Consider the following 22,496-nt stretch of genomic DNA (forward strand, 5'->3'; position numbering starts at 1 on the left):
GCTGAATGTTCTTTGAAAGTGTCTGCTAGCTGTCAGTGCTCAGGAAACAATATTGTGGAGAAAGTGTCATTATGAGCTTCTGATTTGTGGTACAAATACACCAGGTCAATATTGAAATACTCTAGTTTGGTCTTTTGTTGCATTGTTTTCAAGATAACATTTGCAGTTAGAAAACTAAACTTCAACAATTTATTATTTAAAAAAAATCAGACTGAAATGCAAAAAATCTCTGTCAGAAATGTTCCAGCAATACATGTGTTCATAAGTGGGCTCTGGCAGGCTCTAAGTGAAAACAGAAACATTTCAAGATTTGTTTAAATCTATTTTACAAATCTACTTTATGAAGTGTGCAGTCTCAGCACTCTTCTTTCTTGCAAAAGCCTTTTTTCTTCCTCGTTAGAGCCTTCCCACAAGGTCTTTCACCAGTTAAATGAGGAGAGGATAAACCCCTCTTTTTGGAAGATGCTTCTCAAGAATAGCTCTGGATTCAGGAGAAAAATTAACAGCAACAAAAGACAGAGGATATGGAAGACAACCAGAAAACTGTGAAAAATTACTTTTGAAGTGATGCAATAGAGACTAAGGAGGGAATTCAGCAAGAGGGGATGTATAAATTAAATAAAGATCAATAAAAGATATACCAAATCAAGACAAGCTTCCAGCAACCATTCCTCAGTGATTTTAGTGTGAGCCCTCTTGCTTCATCCTAGTCAGGTGAGTGCTCAAACTGCCTCATTCCACAGGTCTCACTCAACTCCCTCTGATTAATGGCAATTTCTGCTTCCCACAGGTCCCTGCGATATCTCCCACAGATCTGTAGTCCCCACTCCTCTGCAAGTACTGTGGCCTGCAGAAAGGGTTTCTGCCCTTCACCTGCTGCAGAACCTGGCTTGAGGAAAGCTCAGAAGGATGTCTAATTACATTCCAGTTATTTACAAAACAAAACAAAAAAAAAAAAACCTCAACAAAACAAACAAACAAAAACAACAAAAAACAAAACCCAAAAAGCAAAGCAAGCAAGAAAACCACCAAACTACTCTTCACATAACTCACTCTGGACAAACATCTTTGCTTCCCTTTGGCTGACTTAGAGGATCTATTTATTTTTTCAGACACTTTCTTTAAAAATTTCCTATCTGTTCATTGAGGATTTTTCCATCTTCGCCAAAAAGGAGACAGGGCCTCAGACATTCACTTTCTCTGTCTCCCTGTTTGCTAAGTAGATCAGCATCACTTTTTGGAATCTTAAAGAGAATCACAGTTTTGTCACTCTCTTTCACAGTTCCCATCTTCCTCCTGGGATACTTCAAATAAAGCTGACAGGACAGCTCTTGTAAGCTCTGAATAAATTTCATTGTATAACTTTATTGAGAAAGAGACAATAGAACTGGAATTAAAACAAATTCAGCTTAGCTCAAAGCTTGCAGTTTAGATAGTCTCATAAAACAGCTTATAACATACCCCGAAATTCTTCAAAATATGAGTCCTGCGAGTTCTCTCTTTTGAGAAAGAAAATTCAAGATCCCTAAATAGCTATTTAAAGTATAAAACCTTAAATGTGAAAATAAGTTAAGTTTTGGATTTTTAATAGCCCACTGGATTGGAAGACAGGTTTGCTATGGTAGACACTATAAAAAGCCCTTTAACAACCTCAGATAAATACAGACTTTCCCTCTAGCTATCATAGCCTCACTTTTGTTTATATATCTAAGCATTGACTGCAATAACTAACTCAGTAGAGTTTCCATGGAGACTGGAAAGTAATTTTAAACACCCATGCCTTTCAGAATATAAATCTCTATTACCAGATATTGTATGAGTTGCTAGAGGCAACATTTCCTAATAATTCTTAGTTACTTTATATTTTTTTATAATCTGCTCACTCAAATATGCATAGACAACAAAACTCTGAGAAGATCATGATAACTGAAAAAACATTTGTATCTCAGATGAACTACCAATACTGATTTTCCTTGATCTATGAAGGAATCTATTTTCATACCAGGGGTTAATTTAAATCTGCTTAGAATTGTAACTTTAACTTCTATGCAAAGAATTGAACATTTGTAGTTTAAAAGCTCAGCAAATATTTACTACATCCTTTAAAAGGATGTACTAAATATGGAGAGAGGCTAAAATGGCAAATTTCAATTTATGCATCTAAAAATACAATGCAAAAAGTTATATTATATATATATCTTTTATATATATAAAAGTTATATATATAATAAGTAAAATATGTATTATTTCTCTCAACTTTACCACAGCTTGCATAAACAATTTAATCTATGTATTTTTTTTTTTTTTTTATTGCAGGTGCAGGTTTCTTGTCATTGAGTCTTAATGGTGTATTTGCTGATTCTCTCCAAGCAAGAAAAACCAAAAGGACTGATACTAAATATTACATCAAAGGAAGGCTTGCATTGCCATCCATTCTGCCTGGCTCATATTTTGTTCTCTCCCTTTCTCCCAGAGGCCGTAACACTCAGCTCTGTTATACTGAAAGGACTAATGCTAAATATTACATCAAAGGAAGTTTGTGTTCCCGTCCATTCTGCCTGGCTTATATTTTGTTCTCTCCCTTTCTCCCAGAGGCTGTATCAGTCAGTTCTGCTACTCCCTGGCTTGTAAAAAGCAAGCTGTAATACACAGGCTCCTCTCACTGACCAGCAAAAGAAACTGCTAGATTCTTGTTCTTTCTTCAAAATTGTTTTGAAGCAGAATTGACTTCATTTACTTTATTTTTGCTTTCTTTAGCACACTTTGCCTCTGTAATGTACACACATATCTAAGTAAGAATTTAATGTGTTCAATTAAAACAGATTTGTTACAGAGTTTTCCCCCCAGGAACAATAGGAAAAAACAACCACCTCATGACAGATTAGGTGGTGACAGATGCTCATTTTCTTTCTCAGTGTACCTTAAGATTTTAGCTTTTATATTTTTCAGATCCTGTACTGCATTTGCATATAACTCTGAACTCCATAGAGAGTTAGTAAGATCTCTTCACATTTTGGACAGACAAAACAATCCTTTTAAGCCTCAGAACCAAGGACACCCTCTGCCTCAGGCCCTGAAAAGTGTAAACAAAAGTGAATTGGGGTAGGGTGGAGAGAACTCAGGGTACATGACTTCATTACCTGAAGCAATAATTGAGGAATTAATTCCTGGTATGAAAATAGACCAAACTTATTTCTGTCTGAAAAACTCATGACCATTGTCCATCTCTGGTGTAGTCCCTTGGGAAGGATTTGTCTGACAATGTACCTGAAATTCCTTTGATAATATATCTGGTTTTATCTTTTTAACTTTTTAGACTTCTGTCTCTAGGTAAGCCTGCTCCAGGTCTAAATAGCCTATTTTAAAAAACAAAACTGGGGACATCATGCAGATATAAAAAACTGAAAATGTCATGCAGATTTGTCTGCCAAACTAGGCCTGAAATCAGTTTTATCAGTATTATGGTTTTCCAATGGAGCTGTTCTGTATGAATTGCTTTTTAATTGATATAACATTTTGTCTTCTCTTGTTCAAAGCTTCTTCAAAGCACTGTAAATAGAGATGTATCATATGCATGGAAGAAGGCAACTGAAGATAAAAAATATTGATTTACTTTTCTCCTTGGAGGTCTTCCTGATGTGAACTTATGGCAGAGCATATTTGGTACAAGTAGAAGGAAGTTGAAGAGCTTAGGAAAGCCTTCTCTGCTATGAACATTGGGCAGGTACAACTTTTCTCATGTTTTCATGTGGGAATCAACTTTTAGTTTGATTTTTTAAAATCCCAATGGTATCAAGAAAGAAGAAAGATTGCAGTCACTACTGTCCTTGGTAGAGTTAAAACTAATCTGCTGTGCAGCAGTATGTGCATTTCCAAACTTTCCTTGCTGCTTCCCAGAGTTGTGCACAGACCAATGCTTTCAACTTCCCTCTGCCCAAATTAAATAAAACCATATCAACTCAAACAAAACTATAGCTGTCAATCTCCTGCTAAAGCAATGATGCAGAGATTAAGTACTTTACACATGCTATCACTGAGCTGCCACTGCTTGACCCCTTGCGATGGTCAGTCCTAAATTTCTAAAGCAACATGTGTGGGGTCTGATCTCAGGGACAACTGCATAGCTTTGCAAGAATAATTTGTATGCAGAACTCAGCACTGCACCATGATATCCAAGTATGGGTGAGACAATTTAATTTATGTGTTGGAAACACTGTTATCCCAGACTCTCCATGGGAATCTCAGCTTGATCACAGGTCTCTGTGGTGCTGCATTATTTGCAAAAGTCAACTGCAACATATTCAGCCACTAAGGTGGCCCTCAGTTGCTTGGTGCCCAGCACAGAGAAGGATTAAAGCAGACAGTCCCTCCTCTGGTCCCTGTGGTGAGTTTTAACACCTGTTTGTGGCCTTGAAGGTACAGATTTTATTGCCCATTCTCACAATATCTAGATAAATTCAGTGCTTTTAAAGTATGTTTTCTGCTAAAGCATATTTAATAAACATCCAAAATCTTGGTCCACATAGCAGGCAGGTTTTTTTGTCCTATTTAAAGAGACTGTAATTCCTCTTGTATTGTGGAAAATAAGAGTGAGCACGGGGTAAAAATAGAAACTTTAATTTGGAATTAAAATATTTTTTCCCTTTCTTTTCCTTATTTTATTATGACTTTATATTCATAAATCTACCAAATCAGAAATGTTTATTTGTCTTTAACATGTTGTCATCTGACACTAAGAGGACAGACAAGTTCTTTTAGGGATCCTTGGCAGAATGATGATGATACTAAGCTGTAGCTACAATTAAGGCTTTATTTTCTTAATATTTTCTTAATTAAGAATTTTATGACTATCATAGCACAGCACAACAAATAAGATTAGGGAAAAAACTGACTTAAAAAGAAGGCAGAAAACCATCATTATTAAGAATTCACTATAAATGCCTTGGTTTACTGATCAAGGCTTTGCAACGTTCTATGAAAGACAACCTAAATCACCTAACTAGCATTTAGATATGCTTTGAAAATAACCACTACCAGCAGGTCACATTGCTGTGTCACATTGCAGTTTATGTTTCAATACAAGAACATTAATGACAGTCTTTGACCAGAGGGATCAATTTCAATAAATCTTGTACTCCTCCACATATAGACTGCATCTCACATAGCTAATATACTTGTACAACTGCCAAGGTTTGACACTTGAAACAGGGCATCTTGAAATCATGTGCAGAGGGGAGGGGAGAGGGGAGCAAAGGTAAGAAAGTTCATGAGGGAGAAGGACTCAGTTGAACTTCATACTGCCCACAAAGTTGTGCACTGCTTTACTACTGACTCACACAGCCTAGTTTTTTGAGATTTTGAACATCCAGGCTGCATGACTGAAACTGCAGTCAATGCTACTGAGATATCTCAACCAACAGAAGAAGGTTTATGTAAAATTGAAACCCTAAAGGAACAGCTCCATCAGCAAATTTCAGGATTTGACTGCAGTAGAGGGATTGTGATATTCCTCTGAAGAGTAACAAATTCAGAATATTAGAGTACTGAGAAAAGTGAATAATCTGCAGCTTCAGATGAGAGTAGAAACTGTTCAGGGATATTACTGAGTCCCTGACTGGACTCATGTTGTTGGCTGGCAGCAGAGTTTTCATTTGGGAATGCTGAGCAACTGTGTAAGTCTGTCAACATACAGTTAAGTTACAGGGAGATAAGAAGAGTGCATTAGTTACTGTTCAGCCAACAAAAACTTCTATTGACACAAGATTGTAAGACTATTATTACTAACAAAAGTAAACATTGTGAGTTGATTATAATATACCAGGGTTTGTTTCTTTTATTATTGTCAGTGTGTAACTATAAAATGGACAGACTTGCTAAATATTAAACTCAGCATTTAATGTACTTTCTTTAGCATACTTTTATATTTTACCATTCCTAAGTTTGTTTGTCTTTCTGATAAACTCCAGCAGCTCACCACTAGGTATTTTCCACTTTAACCTTTCCACAAATAAAAGCATGATTGTAGGAAAAAACAGACAAAATTGAAATCTCATTAAGAGTACCTTAGCATGATCTAATGAATGGATAGAAGTTCAGCCCAGCCGCATTCAGATACTTATCTGATTATCTGGTTTGTTTTGCCCACCTCAGTGTAACCCTCAGTGATCATGTCTGCAGAGAAGGATGGGTACAGATTGGAAGACCCTTCCTTTAATAAACAATAGTTCTCTGAATGGCTGAGCATTTGCATTACATCATCAACTGCACAATAAATCTCCACTGTGAAATTTCCAGTCCAACAAAGCAAGTTTATGGGGATAGCTAAGCCAGAACTCTCCTCTTGGCAGATGTAAACAGCAGCAAGGCATAATTTACTAATTTGTCATGTTTTCCCAGATAAAATATTCTGCCCATTTCATATCAGACAGACCTCCACATTTCTATGACTGAGGAAACAGGTCTTAGGAAAGGAGTGATCATCCTTACTTAGCACAGACCAGGTACAACAAGAAGAGATCAATCCCCAGAACTTCAGCCCTTACCTGCAGGGGTGGCAGCTGTAGAGAAAGGTGCAGCTTTTAGAAGTTGCAGCCACACTTACGATGTAGCTGCAAGTCTGCAGCTACAGCTAGTCTGGTGCTAACAAGGAGAATGCAATGTGATGGCAATAGCTCATGTCTAGATATGGCCAACAGCTGCCCTTATCAACAAGCATGTCAGCTTGTAAATATAGATAGATATAGATATATAAAATGTTATTTAAGTCAATTAGGTCTAGTGGAAGTCAAGAGCAGCTTAACCCTGAAGCATGTTGTTGAGACAAGCTCCACTGAGGAGCTGCACTAACCAGTTGGTGACTGAGTAGGACCTGAGTGTGTGACTTCTGTCAGTGACTTACTGACTGTACTGCCTGAGCTCAAATTAGAGGGAAAAGAAACACATAGTACACTCTGAGGGAACTCTGTCAGTATTTACTCCTCTTTCTTATTAATCTTTCCACTGGCAGCATTAGTAGGGTTTGATGCAGCTGACGACAGTTGAATGGACACCCTGATACTGGGTGGCTGCCTATAATCAAAGAAAATGTCACATTTACAGTGAGGGAGGTTCCAAGGAGTGGTGTAAAAACTACAGAAGCCCTTAGTCCCACAACAAAATAAATGAAAGGAGCAAGTGTGAGTAAGAGGCAGTAGGACCAATGACCTCATACAAAAAAATTCCGTTCCACAAACATTTTTCTCTCTATGGTTTAAGGGCATAAAGACAGCAAAGAATGAAATATGCCATGAAAACTTAACAACATCTGTCTTTCCTGATAACTGTTGTAATGCATGAATTAGTTTTTGGACAGTAAACCCACAGAAGACATTTTCTCATTAGGTTTGTACTTTCAAGTCGGTGGTTTACTATTTTCAAGACACCATTTTGATCAGGATTTGCAGAAATTCCCATTTATAATGTACATATTTAAATTCAGGGTTTAGTAGGAAGAAAAATATAAGTATCTTCATGAAAGCAAATAGTTCAGGCTAGAGTGATGCTTAATCCTATCAAATGTTATCAAGAAAAACCTTTAGAAAAACAGGTAAATGTCCTTTTTAATGGAGAGTTTTCCTAAAGCCATGCATTGGCAATGTCAGTGATAAGAGAGGATAATACTTTACGGCATGTACAAAACTTTGAGTCAGTTGATTTCTTTTCAAAAATCATGAGCTTGAGCAGTCTGCAGCAGGAGAGAAGGGGTAGTTAAAATGACATCTTGGAAAAAGCAAAGAAGAAAAGGAAAGAGAAATATCTTTTGCGGAATACCCTCTAAATTCTTTAAGAAGATGTGTAACCATTATCTGCCCAACAGGGATAGTAAAAAACATCTATCATATTATTTTCACAAATGCTATATTTTTTAAAGGGTAAAGTTAATCAAGGTGTTTCCTAGCATAGTTTCTCCCTTGCTCCCATAGACCTCAGTCAGAAATGCAGGAAAAACTGATTTTATACACCTTGATAGGTATACAAAAGAGATCAATAGCTCAAAGCTTCTTAGACTCCTTCAGCCTTACGTGTTTCCTAAGGAAACACCCCTGAATCTGAGAATTCAGCAATGTGAAATTCTCAGTTTTTGAATTCATGCATAAGGGAGCCCTCCATAGCAGTATCTTCAGCAGTCACCAGATTTGATAAAAATATTGCTGGACAAACATTTGTACTTGGGAGAACATATTCAGGTGCAGAGGAGTATCTTAGAGTGAGTGTAAAAAACTATATAGCATGTTCTCTATCTCTATTCATCCTTCACACCTAGAGAAGTTTCACATAGAGGGTTTCAACCTGGAACATAAAACTTCAGCCTTTTAGATCATGTTTTAGATACCTGCTATTTCTGACCTAGGTAAAATATTGCATTAGAAACATGCTGAAACATATCAATTCCTTCCAATTCATTTATTAGATGTCTAGAAAAGTATTTATAAAAACAGGTTTCAATTCAACTCAGAGACATTTATTTCCCTGGAATTTTTATAGAACTCAGCATATTGAGTTGGTACCAGCTGCAAAGACAGTACAAAGCCTTCACACTCTCTTTTCTACCATAAGGGACCACTGCCATTAAGGACACAACTTATGTGCACTGAAACATTAAGATGAAAAGGGGCATAGCAACTCCAAGTGAAATGTATCGAGAGAAAAGTGTAACAAATGTAGATGCTACAGGTGCTAGTACAAAAGAGGAATTAATGCAAGCTTATGACATTATGGCTGAACTAAAAAATTACTCATTGTGATGACATCGAGCCACTCTCAACATTCACCTATTTCTCCTTCAAATTTATTTAGAAGGAATTTCTAAAGAAAATAGATTCCACTAGGCCACTTTCTTGAAACATGTGGATGCTATCTTAAGAATTCAGCTAAATTGAAGTTTTAGTTATTTGGTTATACCCTTTTTCTATTTTAAAACTCAGGCAAGCAGAAAAGTATGCCCTACAACTGATTCCTATTTAAAGCAAATACATAATTACCCAAAATCTTCATCTTTTTAGGATAACATGAGCAAATTGCATCAAGCTATTTCAAGGCACACATCTTGCAGCATTAGCTGCATTTCTGAAAGAAAAAACCTCTTAGTAAAGGCAGTTTCTGACCCTGAGGAGATTTCCATGGAAGAACTGCTGAGTCAAAGCATGTTTGATTTGCTCTTTTTGCTAGTAGACAGACTTGCAGCACAAATCCACTCTCTCTGAATTCTTGGCTACATATTACATATATAGGTGCTAATAGATTTAGATAAAATTATGGATACTGATTTTTTAAATATAAAAGATTAATAGTAACATTGGCTATCAAATTTTTCACATCTGAACAGATATATGCTGACTTAGATGTGGTATCTAGAGGTACAAATATTATTTATCTATATCTGCAGTTAAAAAGGAGAAACGTCAGTCATATTTTAGGATGCAAAAATTATTTTATCATATAAAAAATCATCCCAACACACATTTTAAACCAAAGTCCTCTACCCAAACCTAAAAGGTGCCTGTAGATTCATTGTTTTGACTGCAGTGCAGTTTCTAGATCAAGTCTTTAAGCCAATGTGATGTGATTTGAACTTGGACTTGACCTGTTGTCCATGTATACTAAAAGGCACTACTGCTTAGAGAGGCACATCTATGACAGAGAAAAGCACTGAAAAGTACTTAAAAGCCCCTGCTCTCTTCTTCTGTAACTTTCAGAAAGACACAGATACCAGCACATAGCCATACTTGCTTTTCTAGCTTTGGTAATTGCCAGTTTTCTTTAACTTTTCTCACATTCAGAAGTAAGCTGTGCAATTACTATCAAAATTGAAGCCAGGGCTGATCAAAATTAATTATGAGCTGTGAGATGGGAGTAATGAAAAAAAGAAAGAACAGCAGAACAGCAACTGGGCTTATGACATTAAAAATACAAATAACAGACAAATCTGTCTCATCCTGACAAGTGATTCACTCAGCATATCTGTCATTCCTTTCATCATGCAGATGACTTCTCAGTAGCTCTCAACACATAATACTGCAATCCCTTCTTTCTAACAAATTTCTGTAAGAGCTGTCAACTCTTTGTAAAACTTCTGGTTGAAAAATCATATTTCATAATTAATCTATTTGAGAACCCTGTAGCTTTAAAATATTTTTTTGCTTCATTTTACACTGACTATTTTCTTTTTAATTAGCATGAAGCCTAGTTACTTTAAACCAGGAGACAAAGAGTGCCAAACATAACCGATCTAGGAGACTGGAAAACAAACAGGTGGGAAAATTAATAATAAGTACTCATATTTATGCTTGCTATAAAAAGAGTCTTTGTGTTAGAGGAAGAGAGATAATGCATGACATGCCATCTGGTTTGCCTGGAGATGGGACAATGAAGTTTTCAGATCACAGCTGGTCCTAGACAAGACATTATCAACCCAGTGCTAGAATAGAATCAGTCCATGGACAATGAAGAATAGGACAAAGCAAGAAAGTGCTTCATCTGGCAGGGCTCGGAAGCAGTGCTATTGGCAGTCACATCTGCATGTTCAGCTGGGAGATTGATGTACTCCTTAATCTCCTGTTTTATTAAACTTTTGCAACAGGATCTATGAATTAACACTTTCAGCTAAGTCCTTTTAGGTAGCAGATTCTGTCTCATCCTGTTGAAGAGTGCAGTAGTCACAAATGTGTAATAGCAAGTATTTATACTATGTTTCCAGCTTGTAAAACATGGGCAAAACATCCCTTTGTAATAACTCACAGGTAGCAAAAGTTCCTTCCTCTTGGAGTATCAAACAGAAACTCCACTCAGATACATTAAATTGTCCAAAGATAGTTACTCAATCTCTACTACTCATGCAAGCTTATAGATTCTCTCAAAAATGGGAAGAGTTTCTCATAAGAGCATTTTGGTGTAGAGGCATACAGTTAACTTGATGGAGAAGTGTTGGGACACAGTCTGGAGTTGCCCCTTTCCCCTGGAGAACTGTAAATTATTACGTCCCTGGTGCTTACACGGGAAATGTTAGGCAACCCAAGATCGCATTTCACTTCAGCAGAGTCAAGCTAAGGTTTTCAGTTATTTTCAGAGTGATATGTGACCAATCTCATCTTATACAGACCAAGAAAAACCAGATGTTGAGAGGGAAAGTGCTCCATGGGTTCTGTGACAACTTCTACTACAATAATAAGTAAAAGAGTATGATAGAGAGAAAATTATTTTTCTAGGATGGTTTAATGCTGTGTGACTATTTCTGTTAAAAGCAGGCATCACAGCATCATTACTTTTTAAGTATGAAACATACTTCTGACCTTGTCTGTCCTGAAAGAAGTACACACTAGAACATATCTTAAAATAAATTTGCAAAAGCCAGAGAAATATACTGAACAAATGACACAAACTCCAAACAAAATCCTCATTCAAACACAGCTATCCCATGGGAGCTACATACAAAAGAGCATGTGGAGAACACATTACAAATATTACTCATATTGCTCAGAAAACTGCCAAAAGGGTCTTAAAATAACACATAAAGGGGGAAAAAAATCACTGAGGGAAACTCTGGATTTCCTTTTATGTTAGCTTTACTTTAAAAAGCTTTAGATTGTCTGACTTATCTGAGCTTAAAATGGTATCTCCGCTTTCATAGAGACATCCATATGTTCGCATAACACTAGGTAATACAAATTCCACCCATTCTAGGGGTTCTGCTATTGTGATAAAGTTCACTCATTTTAACACTTGATTCACAGGATGGATAGAACAATGTATATCCAGCTACAGATAAAAAAACTAAATTCAAAAATGACCTTCAAATATGGTATCTTTTTTTTCCATAAAGTACAGGAATCTTTCTGGTATCTTAGCTGTTAGTCTCCACATTAGCATGTTTCTGGCTTTAGTAGTATCAATAATGCACATGAACTGAAAGTACAGAAAACACAATGGTTGCAATTAATTATATGCAAACATTTTTAAATATTCATTGTCTTTCCTGACTGATAAAAATCCAACCACCATATATTCAGATACAGGAATGCTTGAACATATTGTCACAGCTGGTATGTGATATCAGACATACTCTCTGAGTATTTATTTAATATAAATTCCAGTTTTTACAAATGTTTACTTACCAATCCTGCACAGCATTGAAAGAGTCTTCATTTGTGATGTCATACATTAAAATGAAGCCCATGGCACCCCGGTAGTAAGCTGTGGTAATTGTTCTGTACCTCTCCTGGCCTGCTGTGTCCTGAAACAATAACAAACAAAATTTTTACATTACACATAAATTGAAAACATTTTTTTTCTTTTATAGAAAAGGAACAGTTCTTGTACAACTCTGTAATCCTGAAAATAAGTAGAAATAGGAGAACTCTGCATTGGATCATAACAGGAGGGATGTACCAATTCTGTTATGAGGGGAGAGTGGAGAGCAACAGAAAGGCATGGCCCCCTGTCATCCCATATATTCTGAGTCATTAGTGATTCATTTTATTCACTCTGAGAGTTGGGTAAGAACTTTCTCTTCTGATTCTGCCTTGTACCTTCCCAGTGGGACAGAAGTCTGGATAAAATGCTGGAACAAAATAGCATCCTTAGAACCTTAATTACAAGAACAGGATGGATCCTGAAACCAGGAAACATCTGGAACAAAAAGACACTGTCTAATTTTTCTGTTCTTGTGATTTTAATCTACAGGTACTCATGTCATCAAACACCAATACAGATTTTTGCTGACCAAAAAAATAAACAAAAACAAAAACAAAAACAAAAACAAAAACAAAAACAAAAAAAACAAAAACAAAAACAAAAACAAAACCAAAAGACCAAAACCAACAACAAAAAACAAAACAAAACAAAACAAACCCCAAAAACCAACCAAACAAAAAAAAAACCAAAAAAAGCCCAATTTGCAATCTGTCCCTTACCTCAACCCAGTTTTCTCTCTCATCTTAATCAACTGTCTTTAAAGCAAGAAATGTAGAAATATAAGCCTTATCTCTTATTCCTAGCTTTCTTTATTCTCATTAAAAACTTTTCATGGTAGCAACAAGTTTTTAATAAATTTAATGCAATATCCAGAATAGTGTTTAGTCTAGAGAAAATAAGGCTGGCAGCAGGTCTCATTAATGCTTTTATTAATATAATACAAATATTTCAAGACAGATGCCAAGAGGATGGTACCAGACTCTTTTAAGTGGTGCCCACTGACAGGACAAGGAACAATGGCCATAAACTTAGCACAGAAAGTTTCACCTCGGCTTGATGAAGAACTTCTTTACATTGAGGGTGGCACTGGAGTAGGCTGCCCAGGGTGGTTGTGAGTGTCCCTCTCTTGGGAAACCCAACCCCCACCTGGATGTGTTCCTGTGTCACCTTCTCTGGGTGACTCCACATTGGCCCAGGGGTTAGACAAGATGATCTCCAGGGGTCTTTCCCAACACTAAGTATTCTCTGATTCTGTAATACAACCACCTATGTCTGCACTAAAATTGAGACACAATAGAAATATATGAAATATAGGAAATGTATAACTATTTAATGTTCCAGCCCACCTATTTGATATTTTAAGCCATTAATATAAATAGCATTACAGGAGACATATTTCAGTGCAATCCTGTAATTAACAGATCATCTGTGCAAATTTAATTTTAACAAACTTTGAAAATTAATATAATTATTTCCAATGTTTTTTCAATAGCTAGAAAATTAAACAGATAAAATCATTTCATTTACCTTCCTACAAAGAAGACTAAGCAGTAACAAACATATTTGGTATATTTTCTGAAATAGTTTCTAGGCCAGAAGTACTTCCTTGTGAACAAATGAAAAATAGATTAGGCAGGCCTCCATTTCTGCATATATATAATCTTTTTAATAGAGTAATAAAAGAAGAAAAGGAGATTCTACATGCGACAGAAAATACTTTTAGATTAAAAAAAATATCAATGGTCATCACTGAAACTAACATTAGGTAGAATATATGATTCCTGTTGGTCCTGCATTACAGTAGCTGCTGCTTTGATGTAGTTCCAGTGATTCAAGATGGAAAGCTAAAGTAGTAGTTAGACTTTAGCGGGTCTCACATGAAGTTATATCTTTGTGGGAAAGGCCAGGCAGACCTAAACTATTTCTGTTTATGCTCTGAACTGGCTGAGCCTCTATCAGCTGTGATCTGGAGCTTGGCTAGGTGCTCCCAGATGTTCTGGTGTTCCTGAATATTAACGTACTAAGATATGCATTAAACCTGTGCATATTTCATTTATGAAAAAAGCTTTTTTTTCACTTTTTTTGTTTGTTGGGTTGTTGTTTGGCTTTGTGGGGTTTTTTGTTGCTCTTGTTTTCATTTATTTGATTAAAAAATATATATCTATCTTGGAGGGACAGAAGCAAAATATGGCCTGCAGCAAGCATTTGACCTGTCCAGGAGGGGATTTTCAAACAAATTTTATCAATGTCTATCTGCTTAGTTGTTATTTAGATACATGTTTGATTAGAATATATGACAAGCAGGAGGCCACTCTTACTGAAGACAATTTCATTTTGCTCTGGGTGGTTTCCACTGAAGTCCACCTGCAAATAAGAGTGAAAAGCCCTATCAATAAAGCCAATGATGCTTTCTGTCACGGACATCAACTATCTTCTGTTTAGTGGGAAGCCATGTAAGGTGGGCTTAGGAACTCTTGTTTATAAAAATAAATAATGAAAATAAAAAATTAGTTTAAAGGATGACAAATCAAGACAAAAGTTCTTAAATGATTTTACACAAAGGGGCAGGAAGCTGTAGATAAAGACCCAAACACTGACTGACTTTGGGACAGAAGATGCTTGTGTGGACCCAAGTTTCTCAGTCTGGGAATGAACCAGGTATTTGGAGTTGTTCTCAAATTCTATTTCATAATTCTAAATTCATAGCTAATGCTATATTAATAGATGATAAAAAAAGATTTTCTAAAGTGTTATTTCAGTATACATGGCATAGTTGGATGACCATTAATAAATGGGATTAGATTAGTTCCAAATATAGATAATCACATTCTTCTTTGTATTATTTTATATTCACTTGCTATAAAGAAGAAATTAAAATTTTAATAGGCTTAATGCAAAATTTATGCAGTAAAATTTTTATGACCATGGAAGAAATGAACCCAAATATAAATAACCAATGTGTCAAAACTTTTGTGTCCCACACATTCATAAGCATGTTCTTTGTATTCAGACAAGAATTTCTACATAACTGCCCTAATAAGTCCTTTCATATGACCATCAATGAACTTAAATACCATTTGACAGGAGAGATAGCACACTAGAAAAATAATAAATTTTAATATTAAATATTATATTTTACTATACTCATTTTGTTTATTTCAAACAGATAATACTATGCACATGGTCTTTCTATTTATTACCTTTTATTCTTATTGAAGAAATAAGCATAAAATATTTTATTTAATATTTTATTATATTTATAGTTGTACATCACCATAATTGTGTCCTCAGGTACTGTTATATATTTGTACTTGAAGAAAACTTTCTTCAGCTCAGGTAGGGCTACTGTCTGCTGCTATGTTTTCTTAATCTATTTGGCAAGACCACAGAATTGATCTGTGATTTTTAGATTTAAATTCTAAAATATAACATCTGTAATTGCATTGACTGATGTTTATTTCTAAACAAATGAAATAAAGTAAGCCCAAGAAATAATAAAATTTGGCCTACTATTGACTGACATTTTAAATAATGCAGTTCACTTTTATCTTTGATGAGCAGAAAACAAGACACATAGATCATGTTGGAGACTTCTTCATTCATTTAGCTAATGTCTGGTAAGAACAGATGATTGTTTACTAAACAAGTGGAAATGCAGAAATGAATGAAATAGGGTGAGGGAATGCTTTATGAAAACTATCACACACAAAAGATAAAATGAGGTTTTTGAGAAATCTTAGACAAAAAACACATACAAACACACACAAAAATCTTAGCAGCTACAAGACATTTTCAAATATTACATTCACTTTCATAAATTCAATTTTTAATACAGATACACTATTCCATTCACTTCTGGTTAGCTGATCCTATCTTTGTGAATCTTTTTTAGTAGGCATCAGATTTTAATTATTAAATAACATTATTATAAGGTTTCGTAGTCACAGTAGTTTAGAAATTGTCCATTTTCTGAGCATTGTATACAGCACATTAGCTAATAGCCCACAGTCTTGAGTATTTGGAAGACTCTGATACTTTCACAGATTTCCTTTTCATGTTTTGATGCCTCTAGCATGCTTCGTTTGGCTTCTTTTCTTAAATGATTCTTTTCATGTATAATAGAAATTAGTCATCTGCAAACCTTTTTGTGCTCCAAATCCTGATATGTATGATTTCATATTAAAAAATTCATTGTTTTTTGTGAGTGATTCAATAGCTAAAAGGACCAGTAAAGATTTTCTATCAGTAAAGGTCTTGAAGAGGGCACTACATCTGTAGAGAGGGAAAAAAGAATGGTAGAGGTACAGATTGAATGCAAAATATCTGGTTCTGCCTCTTGATAAAGATAGAAATCTGGTATGGTTTTGGCAAACTCTCCTTTCATTCCTCCTGATCATATATGTATCAAATGATAGGCAGACGAGTAATTCCATATTACCTTGGGTCTTCATTTGAGTTAAACTTAAAGCTGTGAAATTTGACATACAATAAAAAAATAAGCAAAGATATGTTAGTTGTTTGTACAGTAACCACACGAATCGCTATTTGTTCTGTGTTCCTCTCTTTAATAATGTCATGATTCTGATTGTTACTGTGGAACTGCTATATAATTGAAGGCTTTAGTGTATGGGGAATGCACCAGTTGCTGACAGCAATGCTCCCAGAGGATTGGAGAGATATCATGTAATAGCCATCTGTGAAAGTAGAAACATTTGAGGACAGGAAGCTGGCTGACTTGAGAGGAAATTTTGTGTTTCACATGAAGATTTAGGGGGCTGGAAAGTCTCAAAACACAAACCAAGGTTTGACAGTAATCCTGGAGATACTGTTTCATATCTTACTTGCAAAGCACAGTTATCTAACACAACAGAAGTAAACTCCTCCTACTGTCAAATCTTGCTAAGCTATGAGAATATGCCATGCCAGTTTAGACTTTGCCAGTGTTTTTGCAGGCAGTTAAATAGACACTTGAATTCATCTGTTGTGTGCCCTCCCTCTCACCCACACCTAGAATTGCATCACTGACAGGAACAATACTTTATGCAAATAACTTGCAAGGGCAGTTGCTCATTATTAACATAGGCTGTTATGAAGGTGGAAACAGACAACATTTGGCAGCAAGAACTTTTAATGAGCCTGTTGTGAGAGTTCAGCCGGCGAAACACAAATTTATTTTTTAGCATGCTTAAGTGACTTTGTGCCTCTGCATTTCTGTTCTGTATGCCAAACATACAAATATCAATTTTAGATCCACTTTCTCACTATAAGTTTTATTCATATCATAATACAGCTTTTTCCATGTGCTATAAACCTGGAAAGAGTAGAGGAGGATTTATTGGATAGTATTTATACCTCTGCTTCACATCCACACCATTTGAAGGCAAGGCAAATAGAAAGACAAAATTAGAAATGTGAGTTGGGTGAATCCTCAATTTGCCAGCCAATTTTTTTTTTGTTAAGTTAAAGAAAACTGGTACATCAATCAAGAACCTCAGCTCCCTAATGAGTTTCATTTTTCTTTCCTGCTGTTGCTACCCTAAGGTTATTTATATACTCAATCAAAGAGCATTTTTATTTCTTTAATTTTTCTGATCTCTCCTCAGGTATTTCTGGAGTCTCTGGAGAAAAAGGATGAAAATAAAAATATGAAAAACCATAACCTCCCCCGACTTCAACCAAAACCCTCAAAAAAACCCTCCAAAAGCCAAATATTCACCCACCTCAGAACCAACCAAAAGGAAAAAAAAAAAGAAACCCACAAAACAAACAAAGAAATAAAGAAACAAACATCAACCAAAGAAGTTATTTAAGGAGGAGCTGATGCTGTTGAGTCAGGGACGGGTGAAATTACTTGCATTAAATGTATGCTTATTCAAAAATACTTCCCTCTTTTATAGAGAACATCATGAACATTAATTATATTGGTCTTAGAGTAAAAAAATTTCACCTGATTGGTACACTAGACTTAGGTCAGTGTGGTAGAACATATCTATAAACAATATGAACAGAAAACAAGATAACAAATGGTTCACATTCCTCTTGGACTTTTTCCCAGGCTTAGCCTGGCAGAAATCTTTCTCTTTTTCTCTCTGACAGAACTGAGAATATCCACAGGAGCAAGAGAGGATCTCTGCAAAAATCCTCTTGAGATGAAGGGAAAACCTACCTGAAACCTGCTGCTAACCACCCAGAAAGAGCAGCTGGGTTTATATCAGAAGCAACTGGGCAGGGCACATAGAAAGAGAAGAGGGAGACAAGCCGCTGGAGCAGGAGGAGCTGATTAACCCGGGAGCACTGTTTCTCAACAAACAGCGCTTTCAACAGAAAGCATTAGGCATACAGAAACACAGACAAATGAGCACTTACAACAAGGAAAGGAAAAGACGCTTATTTTAGCTAATGTATGCACAATAGATGTAACAGAGTGTATTGCCAATTCAGTCTTTGCTTTTGTATCTATTTTCTGTTAGCAGCTCTTTTCAAATTTCTCATGGTTTTGGTCTCCCTGGAAGTCTGTCTTTTATATTCATATCTGCATATGTGTATATAGATACACACATGTATTTATACATGTATAAATATATGAGTGTATCTGTGAAAGCATACCTGTGTTTGTAGAAATATATATAGGTGTTTGGAACTTGAAAAGCCAGCTACTCAGCTTGCCAATACACACTTGCTAATCTTATGTGCTAGTCGTTACCATTCCCCTCAAAATCAGAGCTGACAGTTCCTTCCTCAAACAGGAGGGATGCAGGAACATGGCAGGGCTAGCTGGAAAATCTGGGCTCAGAGCAGTGGGGAAAGGCATTATTCCAAACGTGGCTGATAGCCCTGGGGGACTGTCCTGGCAGGACAAAGGTACAGCAGAGCCTGCACTGAGACTGCCTCCTAGAAAGGTCCAGGCTGGCATTGGAAAAGTATTTTACTGCCAGATTAACTTTCTCTCTCCATCTGTGGAGCTGCTCATTGCACCTGAAATTAATATAATTTTCAATTTTCTGCTTTTCTCCTTTCCTGTTCTTTCTTCTTTCTCCTTTATTTTTCATACTCACATAATATGTCCATTCACTGCAGTTCAGCTATCATGCTTTCCTAATACACAAAATTTAGGAAATCAGTGTAGCACTGTCTCCTTTTCCTAGCCCAGTGGAACTTGACCTCAGTTGCCACCAGTTCTGGCCCCAACTTTTGAACCCTGCTGCCATTTCAGTGCATATCCCCCTCTTTTCCCATCACAGGCTGTAGCTTTCTCCTGGTCCTATCTTCTCTTTGACTGTCGTCTGTCCTAATTTGCTGGATGTGAGGATTAATTCCTCTCATCTTTCTTCCTGATCTTTGGACATGCATTAGATCAATAGAACTTGGCATTATCCTCAGAAGTAAAACAAATTAAAATACTCTTTTGTACTTTAATCAAACTTCCTTTTAAGACTTAAGAAGAATTTCTTCCTGGAAAGGCTCAGGTTTTGATTTTGAGATTTTTTTTTCTATTTTATGACAACTGTTACAAAATCAAGGGTTATATACAGCTACCAAAACCACATAGTGGAAATAATGACCTGATAAAATCTAATTTTCACTTCATGTACTATTATAAGTATATTTTATGAGTCACATTAAAAAGTAAATAAATATTGAAGAGCAGTTTGTCACCACATCTACAGAAAAAAAAATAGATAACTTTCTATTTGTATTATTTTGAAATACTAAAACAAAATATAAAAATTTCCTCACATTTTTCAAGAAAATAATGAAGCACCAGAGACCCATTTTGAAAAAAAAAAAGCTCTATACAACCAAAACCAGCAAAGCTGTGTCAAGTATCTTTGCTTTACAGGTAGTTATTACCATTCAGGAAGCAGCACATGAGAAATATGTGATATTCTTAGTTTTGTCTGTTTTTGTTTTTTAAAACTCCTGCTCCCAGTCCTGGGATTGTACAAGAACAGCAATGGCTTTTTTCCTTCTTTTTAATTTTTATATTCAGAGAAAAAAAATGTGTTCTGGTGCATAATGAAAAAAAAAATCAAAACTTTTAATATGAACTTAAATTAATATATTATCAATAAAATTTTTATTAAAACCAAAATAATTTTAGAATGCTGAAATTCCACTGAATTCTGGAAAAGCCTGGGAGGATCAGAACAAGAAGAAGAACAAATATAAGATTTATGATAACATTACAAGGATCGGTAATATTAAAAACTTCATATTCATCTAGAGTAAACCTTCAGATTTTAGAGAAAGTGTCCTTAAGCTTCAGGTGTGTACTTGGTAATTTGGACACTGAACAGTGGCTGTCACACTTACAGTGGGATGGGTATAGCTGGAAAGGTCATTCCTAATGCTGTGTGACCTATGGAAAATAAGAAGTAGAGCTGTTTCATCCACAGATGAAACATACAGAGGCACAGATGTCTTTCATTTATCAGTGAGAATAAAAAAACACTTATCTAAATTGGAAGCTAACAGACCTTAGAGGCAAGTTGACTACTATCATAAAATAAGGAACAATGCTGGGGGATATTGGAATGCAATAATATATTGCTTTCCCCATTTCTGTATTTTGATTATATACTTAGAAATCTTTTTGTTTAACTGCTTCTCTGTAGAACTTTTTATTCACAAAATAATAACATTTCATCTTTCTCTTTCCCTTGTTATTCATTCCTCTTCTGAATCTCCAATGTCTTTCTCTATTAATATTCATTATTCATATTTAATTAACTTACCCTTATTATTCAGGATGAATTGGGATCCACTGATAGCAAAAAGTTTGACCAGCCATTTTGATAACAGTTCTATGTTAGTGGCTCATTGCACTGAAACAATTTTCATAATGGTGCATATTACAATATTTTGCAAATCTTTGTTCACTGGTTAGCTAACAGTACCTCTTGGCTATTGAGACCTAAGAAAACAGGTCTCAATAAGAAAGTCTTTCCTCATGACATCAGTGAGATTAGCACTCATTTTGTGTGCTTAGTATTTTGTTCTAGGTCTTTTTTAGAAGCACAATCTTATAACACTCCAACTCTAAGAGAAAAATTATCTCACAGTAACTAAGCACTCTTGCCAGAAACTCTCTCCCCATCTCTACTTCTTCTTTTGATAAGCCTCTGTGTTTAAGTCTGCAGTGAAGTGTCTCATTTGGAGCAAATTACAGAAACATTCCTATTAAATATTAACAACCTCCCAAACCTCCCCAGGAGTAAATGAATGCAACTCTAGTCAGAATATTAAGTTTAAAAACATGTTTAAAGGTTCACTGGAATTACTATGAACTTGTACTTTTGTCATATTTTCTTTATATTTGAAATCTTTAAAAAGGAAAGAAGACAACTTGCAACACAGAACTAGACATATTTTACCTACTTTAGGTAAGAAAATATAAATGCAATATTTCTGGAAGGATTCAGGCATGGCAGAAGTCCAATCCTATCCAGAACTTATATGAGGACTGGTAAAATGCAGAACTTTGTGCCTTAGAATACCTGCTGACTAAAATTGCTGGGCTACAGTGCTAGTGCTACAACAGCTTCTTGTACCTTGAGAACAAAATGCTGCTTTAGAGCTGTCTGGAAGATTCCTTGAAGGAGGATCTATAAGTAACTTCTATATGCTTTTCCTGTGTCTGTGGCACCATTGATTTGTGGGGAAAGCAAAAACATACCAAAGGAAATTCTGGAAATTCTTTGTTTATCACACCTTAGACAGGTATTTTATACTCTAAGGCTCAGGTGAAAAAGCACTTGTAATTTGTGAAGAACCTCACCAGTGATGTATCCAACGCACAGAATGCACCATTCTCTCACCACCAGCAACACAGTTCCTTCATGTATTTCCTGGGATTGTTCCGTACACTGACACAGAGCTATTGAGAGGTGTGTTTTCAGGACACTCTCCACCAGCCTATCTCTTCCACTTTTGAATCCTTTGTTTTCCAACAGTTTTTTATCCCTTTGTGAAAGACAGTCCAAAGTTTCCTTCATCTGCCTCACGACCATCGCAAGGACCCTGCAGACCCCTGACAGGAGCTCTGGCCTGGCCAAGGTGGATGCTGACGCTTGCCAAGTGACTTTGAGCAGGTGCACTTGCTGTGCTTCTACAGAGCATTGCATTCAAACCGGTTGTGACAAGTGGTGGCTTGTCCTGCACGCCTGCACCTGCTTCACAGACCAATGGGCTCTTCACAGTCACCCATAAATCTTTCCCACCTTCTGGCCAGAGGCCACTCGCTTTGGCTAAGGACTGTATAAACTGTA

General features: G+C 35.9%; 1 protein-coding gene across 1 annotated transcript in view; it reads right to left on the reverse strand.

The window, feature by feature from the left end:
- The window catches only part of RAB3C (RAB3C, member RAS oncogene family), a 121,565-nt gene that overhangs the window by 51,262 nt on the left and 47,807 nt on the right, over positions 1–22,496 (reverse strand). The window contains exon 3 of the mRNA XM_021534337.3: positions 12,150–12,268. Coding sequence (XP_021390012.1) covers positions 12,150–12,268 — 119 coding nt within the window. The remainder of the gene's footprint in view (positions 1–12,149; positions 12,269–22,496) is intronic.

This window comes from Lonchura striata, chromosome Z (assembly GCF_046129695.1).
Source record: "Lonchura striata isolate bLonStr1 chromosome Z, bLonStr1.mat, whole genome shotgun sequence".
NCBI lineage: Eukaryota > Metazoa > Chordata > Aves > Passeriformes > Estrildidae > Lonchura > Lonchura striata.